We start from the raw sequence: 24630 nt of genomic DNA on the forward strand, positions 1-24630 counted from the left end.
ACAAGAAGGGCCAATACAAACTAACAATAAACAAGCTATTTGTAATTAGCCCAGAAGCAAATGAATTAGAAATGGAAATAAATTATTGTACCGTCATCACCGAGAACCAGGATACAGCGTGTACATAAACTGAGTTGGTTTATAAACGTCGTGCACCAATAAGTTATTTTTGAAACTTAAAACACTAAAATTATCAGTGGTCGAAACTTCGTGTACAGTAATTAAAATTTTCCCTCCATCAGAATTCAAGATTCACGAAGGATTTGCCTTGCAATAAGTCAAAAATAATACTTTAATAGGAAAAAATGGAGGAGTACATAGTCGAAAGGCAGCAACGACATCGTCGACGCGTAAATATGATACAAAATTTAAGAAGAGGAATCAGCGAACCTAGGGATGAGAATCCAAGAGAAATTAAGAGGAACAAAGAAATAGTGATAGAATGGGGATATAAAGATAAAACACCATTTGGGAGATGAGATGGAGGAAAGAATTGAAGGAGACAGATATCATATATACCTGCTGTTGAGAAGGAGCTTTCCTACGAAAGGTAGGAGAAGGACAGACCGAGATCTTACTTACAGGATGCAGCACTGCTAAGAGGAGGAAGAAGAAGAGAGAATACAGTGTCTCTCTTTGTTATTTATTTAGAACACAACATGCATCGGACTTGACCCGAACGAGCCTATAAGTTGAAGGTTTGGAACAATAAGTATAAAAGGAACGTGATAAAAACCGTCGGATTCGCAAAACATACGATATAGGGCCAACGACCTTAAATTACATTGTAATGAAGACTTTTCAGATTCGAAATATTCATTTTGACCGATAAATACATATTTCTTTCCGTCACTACTACACTAAATTCACAGGTGACGGTCGTAAACTCCAAATCCTCAAACCCCATGAGTTATCAGATTGGACACATAAAACCATGACGATTTAATTCCAGATCTGTGATGTCATATGGTCTGTCAGTATGGCAAGACAGTGAAAGCCCGAGAGTGTTACATAACTTGACCGAAGTAACTATCCGGTGAAACTAGAAATTACCAGCTGGGTTAAAGTAAAAATGTTTGATTCAAAAGTGTGAAGTGTGGACTGTGGGCTGAACCAGAGTAGTAAATGGAGCCCCAAACAGCAGAGACGTCCACCGCAACCGCCGTGTTCCGCCTGCTCTTCCCGTCCTCAAAAGCCGGGTCCTTGATCGGAAAACTGGGCTCCGTACCCGGCGCCAAGGTCCAATTCGATTACCCGACCCACGGCGACGAATGCGTCGTCGTCGTCCTCGCCGACCCGGCTCCACAGTCGCCGAGCTCCCAGTCCCCGGACGGGTCGCCGGCCCAGCTGGCCCTGGTTAGGGTTTTTAGGAGGATGGCGGACGAGGTGGGCGAACCCGAAAAAGGAAACGGGTCGGGTTGCTGCTGCAGGTTGTTGGTTGGGAGTGGTCAGCTTGGGAGAGGAGGGAAGGTGGTGGAGAAGGTGAGGCAGGAGAGTGGGGCCCAAGTTCGAGTTTTTGCAAGGGATCAGATTCCGGCGTGTGCTTCTGCCGGAGATGAGTTGATTCAGGTAATGCTGCTTATTTTGAAAGCAATGCAGTTTACTTTACAAGATAACTGTGTTGGCTTTCGGAGTTTTGCATTTAGTGTTTAGCTGTGTGCTTCATTGTTGGTGATGAATTAGTTGGGTTTAGGGTTTTAATAGGGTTTATTAGTTTGTTGAGATGGTGTTATGTGGTTATAGTTACTTGTGTAGGATCAGTAGCTCATACTTCCTTAGAATGATGAATTGGGTACATAGAGCCAGTGTGATACACTCAAAGCTCAGAGAACAAAAGAATATGTTGCGACTTGCGCCTGAAGTTATTCTCGAGAGATGGTGGTGGCTAAGTTATTTATGTGTTATACTGATTAACTAAACCTTGATACATTGATCTTTAATGAGGGTATTGATATGATGTTCCCCAAGTCTTGCTTCCTGTATGATTTTTAAGGACTTTTGTTGTGAAGCGCACTGCATTTCATAGGTTATTATGGCATTAGTAATGCGAGTCGCTGGTGAAACTAGGCAGGAAGTGTGTTTGATCACTTTTTTTTTTCTTTTCCTGTTGTCTTGAGTGAAAGATGGCAGGACTGTTCGATTATCATTTTTAGATGAAAGGTTAAACACAAAACATGTGAAAGCAATGCTTGCTAAAAGTAGAGCACACTGCATATAATGCGGGGTGCAGATGACATGTTTGTTTCTGTTGTGCTAATTGCATTACTTAAGGCCGTATGCTGGTCGATTTGATATGCAGATAACAGGAGAATTTTCAACTGTGAAAAAAGCACTTCTGTCTATTTCTGGTTGTCTTCTTGAAAATTCGAAGGTAGATGCAGCCAACTCTAGTGCCACCAAAGTTTCTGGGGGTTCAATCCATGGAACTGGTATGCCTGCACAAGTTGACCCTGTTCCTCATCGGGGATTAGGTAGCCAACGAATGGCTATGGAAGAAGAGGTGGTATTTAAGTTGTTATGCCATCATGATAAGGTTGGTAGTCTGATAGGGAAAGGTGGCTCCATTGTACGGACTTTTCAAAATGAAACGGGTGCATCTATTAAGATTGTTGATGCTGCACCCGATTCCGATGAACGGGTTGTTGTCATATCTGCACAAGAGGTATAAGAACTCAACTAACCGTGTCTCCTTTGTCATTTTACTTGGAACTAATACAGCAATACATTGCTTTCCTATGAGCCTTTACACTATTCATTGTTTGATTTCATATATTAGGGGATATAGTATAAAGAACAAAATAGAACACAATGTACCCAAGTTTAAGGTTGTGATGTTTTGCAGAATCTCGAGCAAAACTTTTCCCCAGCACAAGAAGCTGTTATGCGTGTGCATCATCGAATTGCAGAGATTGGGTTCGAACCTGGTGCTGCAGTAGTGGCTAGACTACTTGTACATCCACAGCAGATAGGTTGTCTATTGGGTAAAGGAGGTTTCATTATTAATGAAATGAGGCGAGCTACTGGTGCTAGTATTAGAATCTTTCCAAAAGAACAAGTTCATAAATTTTCTTATCATCATGATGACGTTGTACAGGTAGCTTGTACTTATATTAGTAATATGTGGAATGCAGATCTTATTCTTGTTGAAATAGCGACATGTGAGCTAATATGTTGATTTGACAGGTTATTGGAAGTTTCCAGTCTGTTCAGGATGCACTCTTTCATGTAACAAGTAGGATACGTGAAGCCATATTACCCGGGAAACAAACATATCCAAATTTTGGTGCCCCTCCGCACATGTCTTCGTTTCCTGAGATGCCACCCCCTTCCTTTAGACCGAGGCATAATCCAACCTCCCCTGGTGCTTACCCTTCACCTGTTGGATTCCATCATGGAATGGATCGTTCTTTTCGATCCCAACCTCCAGACCACCAGTCCCCATTCTCACACGGGGATCACGGTGGACTATCTCACATGGACCGAGTTCCACATTCTTATGGTGGAGAGCGTCCAGGACCGGGTCCGGCATTTGAGAAATCTTCTCCAAGAGCGTGGACGGGTGATGCTAGTTTGGGCGTGGCTCCAAGGAGTGGGTCTCTACGAAGGTAATATCTTGTGGCCTATGGAAAGAACATTTAACGGTTGTGAATATAAATCTAGCATGCACACTAATTTGGATGTGCATCTAACTTCTGCAAATTTGAGCAGCGGCAGTCAACCACCTCAGTTAACCAGCACATCCATTGAGATCATGATTCCTCAAGCGTTCATGAGTCACGTTTATGGAGAGAACAACAGTAATCTGAATCAGATTCGGCAGGTTTGTTTACATGTGGCGGAACTAGTTTTATACTGTGACAAACGATATTGGTAATGAGCTGCGGATTTGGTTTTAATAGGCCCCTTTTCATGGATATATCATTTCAGGTATCAGGTGCAAATATAGTCATTCATGATTCGAAACCCGGATCTTTGGAAACCCAAGTTGTAGTATCCGGCACCCCAGATAAAACACATGCTGCTCAGAGCCTTATACATGGTTTCATCCTTTGTGGGCAGACACAAGTTTGACGCTCTAATCTGTCTATTTCAAGGTGCGCATCCATCATTGAAGAATGGAGTGTTGATATGGAAATGTCCTCCTGCACACACACAGTCAATGTAATGTAATGTTTATATCATTCCAGTTTTTTAATTTTATTTTTACTTTTAATATTCCTAGTCTTTTATGAGTCTTGATTCAATTTCACTTGTGTTTTCGACCAATAAAGAAGAAAAAGAAACTTGTTTTGTACAAGCACCTAAAGGCAATGCTATCCAAATTATTACTCAATTAAATTTATTGGGTAATACTTGGGGTGTATCCATTGTTGGTGTAATTGCCTGATTTATGTCATTAGACAGTTATGCAAAGCTAAGAGCCAATAGCTTCAAAGGTCGACAAGTTGCTAGTTGCTAACACCCTGTTTAGGGTGGCTAAGATCACAATTTGGTACTTTGCTTTGCTTTTTAGTTTTTACGCTTCTCGGAACCATTTCCAAGCAATAGATGAAAATGGTATAGTAGCCGATTGTCACAGAATTCGTACTTAGAGGAACCGGAGCTTATTGATAATTCCGGTAGGCCACTAACTTCAGGTTGCGCTATAGCAACAGAAATTGATGAACTCTCGGACTGTTTAACTTGGGGAGAAAAATGACTCAGAAGAATACATAGGAAACAAGACCGAGAAACTGAGAGATCTAAGTCCTCTAGTAAAGCAAAACTAGTAGTTGATCCATGTTCGAATACATTGCAGTAACTATTGAGAGCATCCTCCTGAAAATGTATTTTAAACTAGATTTCAAGGCATTATGTTCCATGTATTAGACAATTTTACCTGTTAAGGCTTAAAAGCAGTCGCACTTGTCTTTAATTCAGAACAAGAAGAAGAAGAAAAAGAAAAAGAAAAATCCAAAGTGTGACAATTCTAAAGAGCAAACTTGACTTGCCATTAAGGTTTTGATGTGGACCAAATGTTTGGTTTACATAAAATTCTTTTCGTAACCATATAATTAACCTCCCCCGATCTCTCTCTCTCTCTCTCTCTCTCTCTTAAAACTCAAAGTCTTCAGTCTTCCACCTCCCGTCTCGTCCCCGGCACCGGACCTTGACCGGAGATCACCCCCATTTCCGTCACTCCTCGCCGCCGCGGCCATTCTAATCACACTCTCCGCCGTCTCTATTCCGCCAATCTCCGGATCGAATAAAGCAACAGTTTTTGTTCGCATTTCCATGTCGCGGCTCTGAATCAGAGAGGTTAGGGTTTGCGAGGGGGCGCGATGGCTCGGACGAGATCGTCGTCGTTGTCGACGCGGTTGAGGTACTGTAACCCGGCGTATTACCTGAAGCGGCCAAAGCGCCTTGCTTTGCTTTTCATTGCGTTTGTCTGCGCCACTCTGATGGTCTGGGATCGTCAGAGCCTCATCAGAGAGCACGAGGTTTGTGATTTATATCCAGAAAGTTTGAATTTTTGAAATGGTTGATCTTGTGAGAGAGAGAGAGAGAGAGAGAGAGGATTTGAATGTGGTTTGCTTCTTTCTAGTGTTTTGATGTTCGGATTGACTGAACTGGATAAAAATGATGTTTGTTGCTGCATAAGTAGGTGTTGTAGGAAAGTGAAGTGATGTGTGTCTGGTCTTTTTGTTGGACTGTCTTTTCGTTATTGATTCGTTAGTAGGTTGTATATGCCTGCACCGAGTGATCTTGTTTATGACTTGCAGGAGGAACTGTTCAAGTTGAATGATGAATTGAAGCATTTGAGAACTTTGGTAAGCATTTACGTTTTGCTTTCTGTACAAGCTTGATCTACTTCTCGTCTTAGTTCCCTTCAATTTTTTTTTAATTAGTGACAGTGTAGTTTTATTACACACATTGTTATCTTAGCTTGATTTATTAGTAGTCGTACCTGGTTACTGCCAGTTCTCTGAGCTGCACTGTGATTTGTTTTTTTTTTTTTTGGAAAAGAAGATTAGAGAACATAAGTGTTATCATCGTTGAACTTTTCTTTGAAATGAAGCGACATTGTCCTCAGTGGCAGTTTGCAGTCTAGTTTGGTTTTATGTTCATTTTAAAAAATGAACATATGTATATTATAATATTTTCTGCTGGAATCTCGAGTTCATTCTTGTAAGGCTTGTATATGTATCTGCTAATAGTATACTGTACACTCAGCTTGAAGATTTGCCGACCGGCAGGGCCAGTGAGAAAGAGGTTGTTCCGGAGGACCCAATTGAAGCTCAAAGAAGAGAAAAAGTAAAAGACGCTATGATTCACGCATGGAGTTCATATGAGAAGTATGCATGGGGCCAAGATGAGCTTCAGGTACAATGAACCTTAAAACTCAAACAATGTCCATTTCACGTGCCCCTGTTACTAAACAATCTGAGCGTTCCTTTTTATGTCATAAGGCATTTTAAATTGTAGGAATTGTGTGTAACATTATTCTACATAAGCAGTCTAAACCGCTAAAGGTTATCTTGAGTAATGGTAGAGAACATGGGTTGCAAATATTATGAGGAGTCGGGGAGGGATTTTCTTTGAAAGAGTAAATGTTCATTTCGACAGTTTAGGTATGTTAGACTTGTTAACCAACCATACAAGGTAGAACGCCATTGGTCAATATTCTGTTTGGCAGAGGAGAGGTGGAGCTTTTCAGATGGATGATGATATTATACACTAGTAGAGAAATCCAGAGAAGATTCTAATTATAAATTATTAGTTCCTATTACTTTGCCAGTATAATAGTTGGACATGATATGTGTAAAAACTTGGTACATGCCAGATTAGTTTCAGCTTGTAACTACTATGTTGTTCAATAGAATCTATGCTATTCATCTGACTCTGTCTGGCCTAATGCATGCTATTGGTGAAGTTTAGCTTGGGGAGGCCTGCAAGCGTTATTTGAGTCTCTTTTTTTGTTTACCAGTATGATTTCAGTTTACTGAGAGAGATGCTATTCAGTTTTGAACTTAGTTATTTCATCATATATCATAACTTCCCACCGAAAGTCTTATTGTATGAGTACCCAGGTTTATGTAAGACAATTATCTTTCGAAGATAAAGAGTTCATTATTATAAGCCATCAAGGGGAGAAGCTTTGCTAATATCTACTTTAATATACACTACATCTCTTCTTGTGCTTGCTAATATAATTACTGGGCCTTAAAGTCGTCTACCTTTAGTTATAGCTGTATTTGTGTTGAGTACAAAGTGGATATCTTTAAAATCACAAGTGAAAGCATTTTCAGATTTCTTTGTTACTGATGGTGATATTCTGTTTAGAACAATTTTTTGACATCCATTGTTAATTTCCATGAACCAGCCGCAAACAAAGAATGGTGTCAATAGCTTTGGTGGTCTTGGTGCGACACTAGTAGACTCTCTTGACACTCTTTACATAATGGGTCTTCATGAACAGTTTCAGAGAGCCAGAGAGTGAGTTGGAGTTTCTTCTTTTTTCATTTTCTTTTCTTCTAGATTCAGTGCATTGGGCTATATATCTGATAACAATATAGTAATTCTCATTTATGACCATATGTATGAACCTCAACTCAGTTCTTTACCCTTTCGTTGCACATTCATAAGCCATCTTAGATGAGCATTTAAATACAATTTTGTTGTTTTTTCTTACTTATACTTGCATTCTAATTTTGACACCTATTTTTTCTACTTCCTCATTCTGCTAATTATATACATTACTGCCTACTGTAGCAATTATGTGTTGTTTGTAATAAACGTCTTATTTCTGGCAGGTGGGTGGCAACCTCATTGGATTTTAACAAGGACTATGAGGCTAGTGTATTTGAGACAACCATAAGGTTGCATTATAAGGTTTACTATATGGTTGATTGTAATTATTACTGTATGGGCTTGTTCTTTTCTCTTTCTTGACAACATCTTTTCTGATACCCCATACTTGTATGAAATATTTAGAGTTGTAGGTGGACTTCTCAGTGCGTATGATCTCACAGATGATAAACTTTTCCTTGATAAGGCTAGAGAGATTGCAGATAGATTACTGCCTGCATGGGATACACCTAGTGGGATCCCTTACAACATTATCAACTTGGCCCATGGCCGCCCACACAATCCTTCATGGACTGGTGTAAGTTGAAAGTTTCTAGTTATTTTCCCTTTTCTTATCTCCAAACAATTAAGATTAATTCTCAGTCATTTGTAATTGTGGCCGCGAGGGTAATTCCTAATGATAAAACCTGTTTGATTTTTTTTTTCGGTCTGGAGCTGTTTACTGTTAGTAATGTATTAGGTGCAGAGGGTCTCTTTACTTAGAGCTCTTTGACTGGGTTCACTTTGATACCTTTGATTGCCAGCGGATATTCAAGCCATTGGCTAAGCTAGCCTGGTGTTGTTTATGTTAGTTTTTATTATGTTGTTAAGAAATACAAGTGTCAGTCATAAAAGAGTGATCACATGAAGGATGTTTGCTAAATCTGTGTATGAATGGATCTATTTCCTGATTTTGTCAATTCTTTAACCATATAAAGAGTTTATTGGAATTTGATATGATCATGTACTGATATTTGAGTTCACTTTGCTCCTAGGGAGAAAGTATCTTAGCAGATTCTGGGACGGAGCAGGTGGAGTTCATTGCTCTTTCTCAGAGGACAGGAGACCCAAAGTATCAACAAAAGGTCCGCATAGGATCATGTTAACTAGTGTTTCTTTCCCTGGTCAACTGGTGCATTCTGAGGACTATATTGTTGATATTACTCATCATGTTTGTCATTTCTACATTGTTGCTTAGAACGCAGTGCTTAACTTGTATACTTCTAAATGGCAATAACATTCTATGCTTTTATGCTGATTTTCAGGCTGAGAAGGTTATAGCGCAGCTTAACAAAACTTTCCCCGATGATGGCTTGCTTCCTATTTATATTGATCCGGACAAAGGAACTGCAGGATACGCAACCATTACATTTGGTGCCATGGGTGACAGGTATGTGTTAAAATTAAATATGAATTTTGCATTTTTTTATCTTTTAGACTTATAATATATACTGTTATTGACGGCGGAAACATGCATCATTGACTTGAACAAATGATTGCAGCTTCTATGAATATTTACTCAAAGTTTGGATACAGGGAAACAAAACTTCAGCTGTGAAGCCTTATAGGTAATAAGCTTGTCACTTTATATTGTTACAGTTTACAGCACATCTATACATGTAATTTTCTATGTTTCGTTTTAAAGACCAAAGTTATACTAAAACTTAACATTACATTTCAAAAAAGGTGTCTAACTCACTTTTTTCTGGATACAAGTAAAACCTGTAGTTTTAATTTTGTTTCTGTTAGTTGTGAACTCTATCTTTATTTCTGCAACTGTGATAGATGTTCTTGGTCTTCAAATTTGTCCTTGATGCCAATATTTGTTTGTGAAATGTTGGAAACAGAGATATGTGGGAGAAATCAATGATAGGACTGTCGAGCCTGATTAGGAGAACAACACCATCGTCTTTTGCATATATTTGTGAGAAGAATGGAAATACTCTGGCAAATAAGGTAAGTTGTTTGTAAAGTATCAAGTGTGCCACATTGATCATTCACTATGGTTGGTATGGTTTTGACTTTTGAGAGTGACAGTTTCATTCGTTTGGCAGATGGACGAACTTGCATGCTTTGCTCCAGGAATGCTGGCTTTAGGATCATTTGGTTATGGTCCTGAAGAGTCTAAGAAATTTTTATCACTTGCAGAGGAGGTATTGAATGCTTGAAACTTTCGAGTTTCTTTTTCAACTTGTTTGCTATTTCATGCAACTTAGACAACTCCATTAACTAAATTAATATAGGCTTTGTCTGATATTAAGTGTGAGGTTACGGATCCAACTGTTCATGTATATAAGTTATGTAGAAGCAACATAAAGTAGTTAGTTTTCTACTTTTCTGCATCCACTATATGTCTGTGGCTGCTGGTCTCAGTCATGTGTAGAGAAATAACACATCATATTAGGAAAGAACCTACTGGGCTAAAGAAACTTAAAGTATACCGTGCTGACACCCTGTCTAGATCTGGTATGGAACTGTATCGACTTGTATTGCTTTTTTATAAGTTTGAATGGAATCATGCATTGTGGAACTGTTTTTCTCTAATATTTTGTTTGAACGGCATCCCTCTATTTTGAGAGTATGGTGGAAATTGATATGGAGGACTGTCTTCAGAGGGTCATTTACCTAGCCAAAAAAGGACCCCAGAAAAAAAAAAAAGAGATGGTTTTTAATTTTGGTAGTTGCTCTTTTGTTACATATATTTTTGTTCTCTTATCTGAAACTTTTTGGCTGAGTATAGATGGACATGTCTATCTTTCAGTTTTCTTTTATACAAGCATAAATTCATCTTTCCTATTAGCAAGGGTACAAATAAATATGGAAAATTCTGCGTTACGTACGTTTGCAAAGTGGGGAAGAAATACAAGGGTTTCATGTGGGGATCATAAATAGGTTGACCCCAGATTGTTTGGTGTCTTGTGTTGCAATTTGCTATGCTTGTTTAGGTTTGACAGTTACTCAAGGAGTTTTGCAAGATAAAACAGTTTTTTCTATTTAGAGCTCATTCTGCCAGTGCAAAAGCCACTGGCAGAAACCATTCATGTTTGTTTTTTGATGGCTTTTTATTCACTTGAGGAGTTTGGGGTGGGTGTGGGGTTAAACCTCTTTGTGTATCTGATAGACATTACTCTACCAGCAGCCTAGATACTAGATTACTAAACTGTAGTTTTTTGCATTTGTTTGCCGGCACTCCTTGTTTAAAATTTGTTATAGAGATTTGCATTTATCAGTCTTTTTGAGCAACTTGCAGTTTGTTGTTCAGACCTCTGAGACACATACTACATTTGTGTTTCTGTACTATTTGAATACTTGATGAGGTCAATCTTCATGTCATTATGTACTTTGAGCCTCTGATTAAGCCTGTTTTGCAGCTTGCTTGGACATGCTATAATTTTTACCAGTCAACACCAACAAAATTAGCTGGGGAGAACTATTTCTTCAATGCAGGGCAGGTTAGTTCTTTAATATTAGTTTACTCTGAAGCATCCATATGTTTTCTCAAGGGTGTTAATGTTTGACGTTTTCAGGACTTGAGTGTGGGTACGTCATGGAATATATTAAGACCGGAGACCATTGAATCACTCTTTTATCTATGGCGTTTGACTGGAAACAAGACATACCAAGAGTGGGGCTGGAATATATTTCAAGCATTCGAAAAGAACTCCCGTATAGACTCAGGATATGTTGGACTGAAAGATGTGGGCATTTCTCCAACCCTTAACTATCACCAATTCGAGTTTTCTATGCAGTACTTTTTACATTACTTTTCGCTCATGATGAAGCTCTCATTGGTTGTTATCAGGTCAACACCGGTGTGAAGGACAATATGATGCAAAGCTTCTTTCTTGCGGAGACTCTAAAATATCTCTATTTGCTATTTTCACCCACTTCAGTCATTTCCCTCGATGAATGGGTTTTCAACACCGAGGCTCACCCATTGAAAATTGTGACAAGGCATGATGATAAAAGTTCTGGAATTAAAAACCGTGATAGACCAAATATCAAACTGCGTGGAAGGAAGGAAGGTCGACCATAAGAGTAACATGATTCTGTTGCTGGTAACTATTCTGGTTGAAACCTAGTGTTATTCTGTGGCACACTAGAAGGGCGAGAGGGTAATATATTAGTCCTACAAACGATGTCAGTTTTTGTACACTTATATGATACGGCTTCAGACAAATTTCTCCCGCTGGTCTGGTGGGAGTTGTACTCATTTGGGTGCCCTTCTCTCATATAGATTGATGGATATGTAACCTAGGATATAGTCGTCATCTCATAGGAAAAATATGTTTCATCCTACTTTTGACCTGTGTTAAGCGAGTCCTGTGTGCTATTGTGATTGTAATGTCAACTGAATAAAGCACATGAAATAAGGGCATGCTAGGTAATTTTCCATATAATCTGGTAGCTTTTTAAATCTCTATAATCACAAGCTTCAAAAACTAGCTTTCATAATCTGCATAGGAAAGTGTAAACTTGTAAAATAAGTTGATCAATTTCATTTTACCAAACAGTTCTACCAGCTTCAATTATAATTTAAACAACAAAAATTACGTCAACTTCGGGGCCAAACTGGCTCTTAGGTCGATCATTGTAAGACCTAAATGATATAAAACGTGACACTAGGGCTGTCAATTTCGACACGACTCGAAATCCGCACGAAATAAAGCAGATAGAACCCGCACGATTAAAAAGTGGGTCATCGGTGGGTCAACCCGCCATGACCCATTTAATAAACTGGTCAACGACGAGTTAACCCGCTAACACGAAATGAATCCATACGACACAAATAAAATGGTCGAACTAAGTTCTATATATAATGTGTACACAAGCTAATTAAAATGGTAACATTATAAGTATATAAAGTAAGTCTTTTTCATTTTGAACTAGAATTTTGGGTAATACATTGAATATTTTTAGTTTTATTTTTACTTCAGTTGGTTATCTTATCTAAAAAGACATGATATTATTTATTTAATGGGTTAAACGGGTTGAAAACAGGTACCCGTTTAATAAATAGGTTGGATTTGTGTTTAAATTTTTCATTAAATGGGTTGAATTTGGAGTTACATTTTAAAACACACAAGACATCTTAACTCGACACGAACCGAATTTGATACGACAAATAGACAGCCTTACGTGACACGCATGAATCGAAATAGCATTTAAGATTAGGAAGACCAGATTGAAACTTCCTCCATACACTTTCCTAATAAACATTTCTATTAGTAAATTTGTCAAACAAGGTTCAAGAGCACCCTAACATCAATATGTACATTAATTTTTACAAAAAAAAAAAAACATGTCGATGATGAATCCAAAATTATATAGAACAAGAATAATTATATAGAACAAGATACCCCAAAAAAGATACCCCCAAGGTATCCATCTCAAAAGGACACCGCCTTCAACAACAACACTAAAACATGTCTGTGTTTTTGGCGAAGTGGACTGAAGTCACTGCAATCCAAATGCAGTAGCTTTCGTCTTTGCAATGACTACATAGAGGTAGACTGGTGGACTCTGCTGATGCAAAGCAAATCAAAGGCGTCGTCTTTAGTTCGGTGAGAGATGAAAACGTCGTCGTTTTCTCTCCTCGCTCGCCTCCGCCATTCCCGCCGCTACTCCCCCTCCTCCTCCTCAAACTGTCTGCTTTCCCTCTGCGACGATCGCCGCACCTCCCAAAACGCACCGTTTAGCTCCCCTTCCTTCTCCTCCTCCCACTACTCCACTCACACTCACACTCAGCTTCACCGGCTCGTCTCCTCAAAACGATTCGTTTTGCTCGACTTGCTTCCCTCCCACGGCGTCAGTCAGCAGAATCATCACTTGTTGCATCGAAGTAGGTCACTATTTCACTCTGGGAATTCTTTAATTTGTCACAGTTGCTCAATTTTGGGCCAAAGTTTTGTGCTTTAATTTGGGTTTGTTCATGTGTTTGCAGATTTCTTCACCAGAGCTAAACCTGTTAAGCAAGTCAAGATTGAATTCGATGACCAGCACAGGTACCCATCACTAAATTATCATAAAGTTTCAATCTTTTTGTATTCTTATCATGAAGTTGATTGTGATCCCGGTTTTTGTTGTTGTTTTTGCATGTAATGTGTGTGCTAGTCAAAGAGCAGTGACAACTGCATTGTGGTGCAACTTTCTAGTGTTTTCCCTTAAGTTCACTGTGTGGTTATCAACCTCGAGCCATGTGATGCTTGCTGAAGTTGTGCATTCGGTTGCGGATTTCGCTAATCAGGTGGGTGAGGCTGGTTTATGTCTATGTTGAATGGAGGTTGCTGTTTGAATTGTAGCTTTCATGGTTAACTCGATTTAGTGTTCATTGTAGGCACTTCTTGCTTACGGGTTGAGTAGCTCAAGACGTGCACCAGATGCTCAACACCCGTGAGTCCTTCTAAACGCTAAACGGCCTTTTCTAATCAAAAGCTCTATTAGCTTTCGATATGTAAGAGATATTTTATAGAGATGCCATGTATAAAGTTTTGTGTCCAAGAAAGCGTTAGCAGGATGGCATCTGTGACTGACAATAAATCTAGTACTTGAGAACAGTGAATGCCATAGTATACTAGTCATGAGCTGTGATAGAAACTTGAATACCTGTTTACATATTTACATATATGTTGAGGCTAAATATGAGCTTAAATATCTTGGTTCTCTAGTTGTATTTGGTGAACTTTCTTGACAACCTAAACGTTTAGCAATGAGACCAGTTGTTCAAGGCTCGTTGGATCCATTATCATTTGCGAGCACAAACCTGCAACAGTTTTCTGTGTTGGATGAAGATTTGTATATTTTAGTGCTAAGTTGATTACTTTGATTTTGGCAGTTATGGATACTCCAAGGAAAGATTCGTTTGGTCTTTAATATCTGCTGTTGGCATCTTTTGTCTTGGTTCTGGTGCAACTATAGTTCATGGAGTTCAAAACTTGTGGGTTTCACAGGTAAGTGAATAATAGACTTTCATTTTATTTTTTACGAAGAAACAGCTAAATTCCTCTATGATCTTTTTTTATTAGATATTTTTAATTTGTTCTAAATCTTTCTCCAATTTGTCATTATTATTCAATGTGTTTGCAAATGCAACTGTTTTCTATTGAATTTGTCTGTGTTTTTCCTCAGCCCCCTCCAAATATCCAATATGCTGCGTTAGTGATTGGTGGTTCATTTATTATTGAAGGTACATTCACTAGGTCATGATGATGATTGCAAAATGCAAATCCTAAGCAAATACTGTCTTTGGTTTTATCTTCCTAATAACACTGTTCATACTGTTAGGCGCTTCTCTTCTTGTTGCCATCCAAGCTGTCAAGAAAGGTGCTGCTGCTGAGGGCATGAAATTAAGAGACTATATATGGCGCGGTCATGATCCTACCTCTGTTGCAGTCATGACTGAGGTAATATTCCGAGTTTGTTGTTTTAATCCCCTTTGGTAGCTAGAACTAGTTTGTTTCTGTGATTGTATCCCCTTTGTTGCAGTTCATATATTCCTTTCCATCACAATTTCACGAAACATACTGCCCTTTGCGTTCCCCTTATCCCATGCACCAAAAATGCATCTGTTTATTTTTGATTTTGGTGTTTTTTTAATTTCTTTTTCTATCGTTGATAGACGGTTTGGCCTAATTACTTCAAACAAGCACATTTGCTTGAACCATCTTGACCTTCGTTGTGATCACTGTCTCAGAAGTTTCTATTATATTAAATTGCCGTGCTTATTGAAGCAAGAATCTGTATTACATTCAACATGTCAACTCAAAATTTCTGGTACCTATATTTTGGCATTGTTATATTAGGATTGCATACAATTAGAGAGAATAGTGTATCAGCAATCACACAGCAAATCAGAAACAGGATGGTATGTTATGGCTTCATTGCAGCCAATGATTAATTCTCTGTAGCACATACTGAACATACATATATATACTGCACTATGTGAATGATGCATTTGATAGATTCAATAAAGGACCTATAACTAGCCTGGTTTGGTTTCTGCGGAATCAATAAAAGGGATCAGTTCAAAATAACAGAAGTATTAATATAAAAACAGCTATGAGAAAGAGAAAGATTTATCATTGTTTAATTAGACAAAATGTAAACCAAGAATGATGTGGATAGTGAGCAGATTTACAAGTGTACACTGTACAATAGACTTTCTTTGCTGCAGGCTGCAGCCATAATTTGAGTATTTTTATAATAGGCAACCTTGATTGTGGCTGATTAGAGAATATTTGTTTCAATAACTAGCCAGTCACTTCATTTTCATTGTTCAAATTTTACACATGAAACAGGATGGTGCCGCTGTAGCTGGTCTTGCTATTGCTGCAGCATCATTGGTTGCAACGAAAGTCACAGGAAATGGAATTTACGATCCTATAGGTTCAATCGTAGTTGGAAACCTACTCGGAATGGTAAGGAATGCTTCTTGTCGTAATAGAGTCATGTGTATACACTAGAGAATACTATACTTCTGTTCTGAGGTAATGATGTGAAATATCTGCAATTTTTTGTCAACCATAAACCTGTGTGGTTGCCTAATGCTGGGTAATTCTCATTTTCTTTTTGGTCTGAAAATGTTGGCAATCAAACTACAAAATAACAGAGACTGAGTTAATAAACATTATTACTGTGTTGTGTAACTGTTTTGAATCAATCATGCAGGTGGCTATTTTTCTGATACAAAGGAATCGACATGCTTTGATTGGTAGGGCAATGGATGACCAAGATGTAGAGAAGGTTCTCCAGTTCTTGAAAAATGACCCGGTATACCAATGCTAAATGGTGTATATTTGGTAGTTGCATATCTCATATTCTCAGCTTATAAATATCGCTGTTTTTTTAATAGGTTGTGGATTCTTTATATGATTGCAAAAGTGAGGTGATTGGCCCAGGATTCTTCAGGTTTAAGGCTGAGATAGGTTACGTTCTTTCTTTCCTCGAATCTTATTAGTAGGTTATCCATGAAATTTCTTTTGCTGAAAATTCTTTTACTGCCTATATTGTTTTATCAAAAGTAAATCTTTTCCAAAATTATTAGAAATTCTTAAATTACAGCCTTGTTAGCATTTGTTTGTGTATAATGAGGATATATTTCTTTTATACAAGCAGATTTCAATGGAGTGGTAGTGGTTCAAAATTATCTCTACAGGACTGGACGTCAAGAATGGGCAAGACAGGTTAGTTTTGTTATTGGCAAATAGTTCTTTGTTATACTTGCTGTTCTGTACTTACATAATAGAATTGATGACGCACAGTTTCGTGAAGCTGCAAAGGAGAAAGACGATGCTGCTATGCTGAATTTGATGTCCAATTATGGTGTGCATTATGATTCTACTTATATTTATCATTTTGCTGGTGATTGAGTTGGAATTTTTGGTACATTATGCCCGTCTCTTGTTTCAGGTGAAGAAGTAGTTACAGCCCTGGGAAGTGAAGTCGATAGATTGGAAAAGGAGATCCAAGAGCTTGTTCCTGGTATACGCCATGTTGACATTGAGGCACACAACCCAATAGAGCTAACGACATGATCTGAAGATTCTGTTATTTATGGGGTAATATCTGTGCATTCTGTGCTTGTCATCCATTAAAGGACAAAGTGACTTGGATGCAATATGAAGGTATATATGAACTGTCAATAGTTAATTGTGCTTGGGATACCAGTTTCCTGGATTTTGTTTTTATGTAGTCATTCTTTATTCAACATAGAGTGCTTGAAGTTGTGTGTCAATATTCAACACATGTTGTAAGGTCTGTAGAAGTTATCCCCACAAAGATTACTTTGCCCATTCTTTTGAAAGCAAGAGAGCATGAATCTAAATGAAATTTATTGGAAAAAAAAAAACTTACCTGACATGGTGTTTTTTTCTTTCACTTTGGACTTTATTTTCTCACTCAAATCTCCCTCAAATTCCTTAGAAACCCACAACCAGATTAGCTTCATATGGTGATAAGGTTATGTGTTCACTTACGTGGGCAACTAGCTTCATATGGTGATATAATTATGGGTTATTTTGCGTTGTAAATTAGGTTTGTGAAGGAAAAAAAAACCCTGTTGTCACCCAAGGTTGACAGAATCATGTAAAGCACTGTTGCTCTACAAGTTATGACTTGATTAATGTTTCTCATTACATATTTTACAACTGGATTTGGTACTCCTGATTTTCAAGAATAAGTTTGTGTTATTTGTAGCCTGTTCGTGGATGCAGATCAGAAAGAAAGTTTCTGGTTTTAAACATTGTCGTTCTTAGCCAATTGTAGAAGAGAATGTAAGACTACTAATTATGAAGAAAACCGAAGTGAAGATAGATGCTAACGAAGTTAGAAACGATACGAGAAGCCATGCATTAGGAGCAGTTGGATCTTTAAGCTAGCATTCCAACACGTCAATTTCTGCGTGCTTGAGGAAGAAATGTCTATATATAACAGAGAAATGGTACCTTCCAATCTTCCGTGAATAACTTTGGTTCCAAATTTAGTCCGCTACTTTTGAACAACTTCCGGGAATTTCAGTTTGCTGAAGATTAACTCCATATCTCTCGATACAGGATAAAGGCAGTGGAAAATACGGGGAATTCTTATTCGATTGTGGGCTTGAAAATGACTGATAACAGTGAAGAGAGAGCGAGGGAAGACAAAAATGATGTAGTGTTCTTGAAATGGTATCGGGTTCTCATGACCCATATGAACAGACTTTACCTCATTATCATTAGGTTGGCTACTTCCGGACGCCTTGCTTGAACCCAGAAGCTGTCGGTAGTTGAACTAATCCTTCCATCTTTATGTTGCTTACAGATATCACCGAGCTCTAGTCTCTAGATGTCGATCAGCTCTACAATAACAAAGCTCGGTATTTGCTAATGGATTTTCACTAGTGGAAACTTGTGGGCATCAATTATCAACGTACCCCAGAAGGAACGCCAAGAGAGACTTGACTCTTTGCGCGTCTCTCCAATTTACAAAGCAATTGTGTGCGTTCATACCACCACGTTAATAACGTCAAGCCCGGGTTTCTTCTGAGGAGCGTCATTGAAATAATAGATATATTGACCATAATAAACTCTTTTGTTGATTTTACACCAATAGTCTAGTGACTCTAGTCCCACCATTTCTACGAAAACCATTTGCTGATATTTTATAGCAAGTAATGATGCTGGCAATTTTTGTTTTTACACTAAGAAAATTCTTCTTAACGTGTTGCACAATCAAGAAGAACCGATGTAGTCAAAGGATTGAAAGTTGAAATGATTCTCAAATGAATATAATAGGTAAGAGCCAGAAACTGGCCAACAATCAAGTAGCTGTAACCTCAGAAAGCAAGGTACGTTTAACAACCCATGACACTGCAGAAAAGAAAAGAAGAAGAAATTTCGCGTGCCAGTCTGATCGAAGCTTACCGGCATCATGAAATATCTTTGCAAATAAAGAGGCAAGTTCATGAATCATGATTCGGATCGACGGCGCTTCTAGCTATATATGCAAATGGAACACGGCATTGTTGTTCCACGCACATTGAGATTAGAAGGAATACGTGTAATTTGAAAATACAAACAAACACAAAAGGGAGGGAAGCAGAGATAGAGAGATAGACATGGGTGTGTTGCAAGTGTTTGATCTGCAAGAAAAGGTTATAGGAAAGAGTGGAGCTGCATCAGCTTGCCCTTACTGTGCAGGCCCCGTTTTCGCTTGGGACTACGTTGCTGACTTGGTCGTTTTCTGCTGTATACCTATTTCCCACAAAACTAAGAGGAAGTTCTACTGCACCATTTGCTCCAGACGCTTAGTTCTTGTTTCTTAATTATTGATCAAATACGATTGAATCTATATTGTCATTGCTGTGACATCAAAATTTTCATAATGTGAGAAACGGAAGTGCATGTGAGAGTGGAACCCTAGCCTAGCCGTGTATGTAGTACGTAAATACGTACGTATACGCTAAGGATAGTTTTGTGTCGCTACAGCTATGTTAATACCAATAATACGTATGTACTTACATTCATTCTGTAATCTTCAATATGTAGCGCTCTCTCCTATGGAAGATGAGTGCCTTGTCCATGATATTATGTATCATTGCCCATTTTAATACATGAGTTCATTGAATATACTCAAAAATGGAGTTAATATCATTTTGTCTTGGGATAAAAGTTTGTGTACGTAAACCGTGCACTAGCTAACTAGATATCGTTGATGGGTCAAGATACTTTAGAGTGCATGAGGCTTTGGGAAGTTGCCAAAATGATATCGATCAAAGCCAGCATGAGTTTCTGCCTTGACAAGACGTTAGCTAGGGAACTCAAGAAGACTTGCATCGATATCCAGTCTCCTCGAGATTGTCAATTAAATAGTGGAGTCTTCTTGAGTTCTTCTATGCTCTTAACCGGGAAGTTTCATTCTTAGTCAATTGTTGATCAATGAAAGGTCACGATCGATATGTTCCACCAAACTGTGCTTTGTCCAGATTGTAACATCTGCCGACTTCTTGAAATTACTAAGGTGCTTCATATTAAACAAAAGGCACAGCTCATTCCCGACTTGTGATCCATGAGAAAAACTTGTAACCGGTGGATTGCGTATGAATTGGATTAATTAATAGTACAAAGAAAAGAGCTCGACCTGTTTTCACAAATCTAAACATGTATTAGATCATGCAGCATAACCCACCAGCAACTACGTACATCATGATCCACTATTTCAACCTAACATATTGCCTAATTCCTACATGGCAATTTCCCATGTCTAGGAATAGTGGAATACCTTATAAAAAGAGAAGTCTATGCGATATACCTAATGCATTTTCTGTGAACAGATATTCATTTCACTAATAGGAGTAATTAAGTTGTGACCACTTCATATTAAATATGTGATATACATGTACACGAAGATGCAACCAAATTTTCATTACCCGTGTATTTTTACTATACATACATATATATATATATATATATATTTCTCAATGGAAAATAAAACTTACCAGGTCCTATAATTGATTACACTTACCAATTTGATATTTTACAATACTGTAATTGGTTCTAAATCAACACTTGCAAATTTGATTAAGATATTGGAGGAAACTCAAATGCTTAGGTCCTTACAACAGCATAATCAATCATAAAGGAATCAGGAGACACATAGGTGGTTAGTGTGTAGCCTCTTCTATCATTAAACTAGTTGGGCCTTCTCCCATCTTTGATGAATACATTGCTACAAAACAGTCTTATGATGGGGTTATTTCTTCCTAAAAATCTTCATTTCCACGATTTAACTTCAGAGCACCTGGAAGATGAAGTAAATTGTAAGGAAATGTAAAAGATGGACATATTAGGGGCGGATAGGACGTGTAATTCGTAATTTAGATGCTGATTGTCCAAAACAGTTAGGGTATGGAATAGTATTTGTGTATTTCCGCCAAAACTCACATCTTTGACATTTTTTAAAATAGATGTAAACCAATGATATAAATTTAATTATGCATTGTGTACCAATTTATACAAGTATTTCACTAACATTTGACTTTTAAAAAAAAAAGATGTAAATCAATGATATAAATTCAATTATGCATTGTATACCGGACTTGGAAGAAAGACCAAGCCTACAAAACGCCTACAAAACATGTTCCTATCAGAAGGATACATGTTTTAAATAGTCATTGTGGAAAACTAATTACTAAATTGCCAAACTACAGTACTGAAGAACATAATCACGAAATCAAGCAACTTGTACTCCTTGTAGCATTAGTCCAAAACGGAAGTGGATAAACCTTCTAATGAATATCATAACATTTCTGCAAAATTAAAGATAAAATTCCATAGATAAAAATTCTAAGATTCTTCACTCTAGTGACATCAAGCCCATGAAAAACTGGATTAATCATAAACAGCCCCAACCTAGTTCATTCTCCTAATGAGCTCATTGATGTAGTTCTCACGATTTCCAGCATCTCCACCTTCAACATAATGGTTCCTCTTCTTCTTAAGACCACCCAAAGGTGCTTTGAGCTTAAATGGCCATAGGAAGTTGTTGGCCTCCTTGAAATGTGGTCCAACTGTCAAGATCTCGTGGATAAGATCCTCAGTGCAGATAATTCCATGCTTGCCCAAACCCTGCAAAAATTCCAAAACATATTAACAGAACAGCAGAAATGACTTCAAATGAATCAAGGCTAGCACACATTACCAGTACTATGCTTTACATACCTGTTCAACAACAGCATTATCTGTCAAGGCAATCCTCTGCTTGTTCAACTTGCCATAGCCCCTCTTGTAGATCAATTCCTTTACACTCTTCAGGTTGGGGTATCTAATATCATGAAACTCCGATCAGCCATACTTCTATGAACATTACAGATATATAGAATTTTTTTTTCTAGATGAAAAGGTTTAGATGTACACACCCATAGATAACATATGGTTCAACCCTGTGAAGCATGTTCAAGGTGGCCTTGTTTACTTTAAGGAAGACACCATTGAATACCTGTGTTTCAAAGTATAAAAATCAGACAAATTTGTTCAAACTAACAGTCTTCTTTGAACAAATATTTTCCAAATCACCACTCTAATTGAACCCTGTGCACAGAAAATTTTACACTTTCACATAAATTAAATGCATGAAAACACGCATGCTCAAATGAAATGGAGAAAATAAGATCATACAATGAGTATACATGAAATGCACCAAAAATAATAAAATTTATATTTTCATACTCCTAACCATTTCAACATAGAGCAGAAGTACAGGCTAAACAAAGCACTACAATAGAGCCAACCATCAATATTCCCAAAGGTACGAGCATTACCTGTCTAAGACGCAAAAGCTGCAGGATCTTCTTTGTCTTTGGGTCAATGGCATTGATACTGGAAATACATCAAAGAACTATGAGGTAAAGAACTAGAACATTACAAAAGATTGCAGTACAAATTAAAACAAGGATCAAGACGTACCCACGAATGCGAATAATAAACAAGAGCTTAGCCTCAGGTTCAACATAGAAACCTCCCTTCAACCTTGCTTCACGCTTCAACTGGATCAACTCGTTCTCCTACATAACACACACCCACGAAAGGAAAGTTAACATCAGCAAAATATCGAAGGACCGTTACAACAAGCAGTGCAAAGTTGATATGATGAACCAAACATATCAGTACCTTGTCAGCGTACTCCTTGGAGTACTGTTTGGCTTTGACATATATAAGCTTCCTGTTCTCAGCTTTCTTAGTTTTGGCGGCCACAAGCCCTTGCTTCTTGGCCAATGCCCATTCCTCCTCTCTCTTCCTCTTCTTAAGGACAGACTCTGGAACCACTACCTTGACTGCTTCACCCATCTCTACAATATTCGATGGCACTTATTAAACCCAACTTTTCAAAACATCAAATGAGAACCAAACCATACATGAAATAAGAATAGATAACAATCTTCACTGAAGAACCCTAGAAACCTCAATTTCATTCAAAACAAGCCTCCATCTACATTTTACTAATTCACCAATAGCTAAACTCAGTGACAGCTTGACCAAACAACACATGCTTATTCCAACTATATAAGATACCAAGCTCCAATCAGTAAAACACTGTTAAGCTAACAAAACTATATCCGGCTCCGATATCATACGAAATCAAAAATAGTAGAGCAATGAATACACAGAGAAGCTTAAACCGATCCAAAACTGCAATTGAAGCTCTGAATGCCATGAAATCGAAATGAAGAAGAGGGACTCACCGAGAGCTGAAGTCAGTGCGGCGCTCTTCGTTTTAGGGGGTTCGGCGGGCTACGAAGAAGAGGCTGCGAGTGAAGCTCTAGGGTTTTTGTAGTATTTGTTTGCGCCTTGGTTGACGACGTGGACGGTCTAGATTTGCTTGTGAGATAGTGTCCGTTGATTTGCGGGTTATAATTGGGTTGTGGACGTGAATCGGGTTAATTGTATTAGTAAGTCCATTAAAGGATAAAATTCTCTAAGCCGAGGAGGTTTGGTTCTAATTTGAGCCCAAAGATGCGTGGATGTGGGTCGGGTCCATATATAAAAAATAAAGTTGTAAGTATCATGAATTTGTATAGAATTATTGAATTTCATATGAATTGCATGACTACACCGTATAAGAACATACTAATTAATCGCATGAAATTTCGGGTGTCCACCAATAGACACAAACCATCACACGCCATAATTTTTCATCCACACCATTCCCATACTACATTTTTATTGTCAAATTAATAGCGAAAGGTCCTACCTATGACCTAAACATTCCGAACCAATTCAATGTTCTCTTCTCCAAAAAAAAAACCTTAAAAATGGAGGAAAAGAAAGGACCAAAATCAAGACAAAAAGATATTTAAAATGAGCAAAGAAATTTAATTACCAACCATGTCAGCGGAGAAACATGAGGCAAATCTAATTTCACCTAGACATGGCTAAACTTCTCTTCTTGATGCATATTTCTAAATACCTTGAGCATCATATCTTACTCTAGCCATTGCTCTTTCATTTGAATGTGTCATCTACCTAAAAATACACATAACTAATTATAGAAATATTGGTGGAAACGAGTTTGGATTTGTTTGGAAGAGCGTTGCATTTACGTTATCAACTATCACCTCATTGAGTTGGGGAAGCGCTTCTTCTTTTTCTCTGAGCTCTATTATCATCTTTTATTTTTTTTCTAAAAGCTCTATCACGATCATTATCTCATATATTACATTTTTCTCCTCCTCCTCACACTCCATCTTTCTTTTAATCCCATTGCCATAACCAGATTGGCTTGGTCACTTATTTGAAAACTCCTCAAGTTCCAACTTTGTTGTTGTGGACCTTAAAGTTGCTCTGGCCTCTATGTAGTGCAAATTTATCCCCTTCATCAAACAAGAACCACCAATGTGTGCCAAACAACAAATACATAATGGAAAGTAAAACTACAAAAAGTAAAACATAATTAGGTTCCTCCTCCGTCAGTAGCGCCCTCCTTCATCAGCAGCTTCCTCAATCAACTGATATATTTTACTCTTCATGTACTAGACGATGGCCTCCAAGT

The 24630-nt window shown here is 38.0% G+C and overlaps 4 protein-coding genes across 5 annotated transcripts; 3 read left to right on the plus strand and 1 right to left on the minus strand.

The window, feature by feature from the left end:
- The first annotated feature begins 1125 nt into the window (after nt 1-1125).
- On the plus strand, nt 1126-4302 carry LOC126799378 (KH domain-containing protein HEN4). The gene is made up of 6 exons (XM_050526577.1): nt 1126-1569; nt 2300-2662; nt 2843-3094; nt 3184-3605; nt 3709-3820; nt 3928-4302. The coding sequence occupies exons 1-6, from the start codon at nt 1126-1128 to the stop codon at nt 4069-4071; spliced, it is 1737 nt and encodes a 578-aa protein (XP_050382534.1). The 3' UTR covers nt 4072-4302.
- Nucleotides 4303-5074: 772 nt separating this feature from the next.
- Nucleotides 5075-11983, plus strand: LOC126801175 (mannosyl-oligosaccharide 1,2-alpha-mannosidase MNS1). The gene is made up of 14 exons (XM_050528643.1): nt 5075-5480; nt 5763-5810; nt 6214-6363; nt 7364-7476; nt 7794-7859; nt 7975-8146; nt 8604-8693; nt 8874-8998; nt 9111-9176; nt 9456-9564; nt 9663-9761; nt 10980-11060; nt 11136-11306; nt 11411-11983. The coding sequence occupies exons 1-14, from the start codon at nt 5322-5324 to the stop codon at nt 11642-11644; spliced, it is 1683 nt and encodes a 560-aa protein (XP_050384600.1). The 5' UTR covers nt 5075-5321; the 3' UTR covers nt 11645-11983.
- A 1001-nt stretch (nt 11984-12984) lies between these two features.
- Nucleotides 12985-17270, plus strand: LOC126799172 (metal tolerance protein C4). The gene is made up of 13 exons (XM_050526307.1): nt 12985-13450; nt 13553-13613; nt 13723-13855; nt 13946-14001; nt 14444-14558; nt 14737-14794; nt 14893-15011; nt 15906-16025; nt 16276-16377; nt 16460-16532; nt 16723-16790; nt 16869-16929; nt 17017-17270. Exons 1-13 carry the CDS (start codon nt 13180-13182, stop codon nt 17139-17141), a joined length of 1362 nt encoding a protein of 453 aa, XP_050382264.1. The 5' UTR covers nt 12985-13179; the 3' UTR covers nt 17142-17270.
- A 4071-nt stretch (nt 17271-21341) lies between these two features.
- LOC126797570 (60S ribosomal protein L7-2-like) lies at nt 21342-23467 on the minus strand. Of its 2 annotated transcripts, none has more exons than XM_050524221.1 (7): nt 23324-23467; nt 22752-22930; nt 22548-22645; nt 22403-22460; nt 22001-22080; nt 21804-21906; nt 21342-21710 (listed from the first exon to the last, which is right to left on the minus strand). In XM_050524221.1, exons 2-7 carry the CDS (start codon nt 22926-22928, stop codon nt 21495-21497), a joined length of 732 nt encoding a protein of 243 aa, XP_050380178.1. In that variant the 5' UTR covers nt 22929-22930; nt 23324-23467; the 3' UTR covers nt 21342-21494. The 2 variants fall into 2 exon arrangements, with proteins under 2 accessions (XP_050380178.1, XP_050380177.1); XM_050524220.1 differs by having other exon boundaries at nt 22752-22948; nt 23324-23390.
- Nucleotides 23468-24630: the final 1163 nt, after the last annotated feature.

The sequence above is a fragment of the Argentina anserina genome, chromosome 6 (assembly GCF_933775445.1).
Source record: "Argentina anserina chromosome 6, drPotAnse1.1, whole genome shotgun sequence".
Lineage (NCBI taxonomy): Eukaryota > Viridiplantae > Streptophyta > Magnoliopsida > Rosales > Rosaceae > Argentina > Argentina anserina.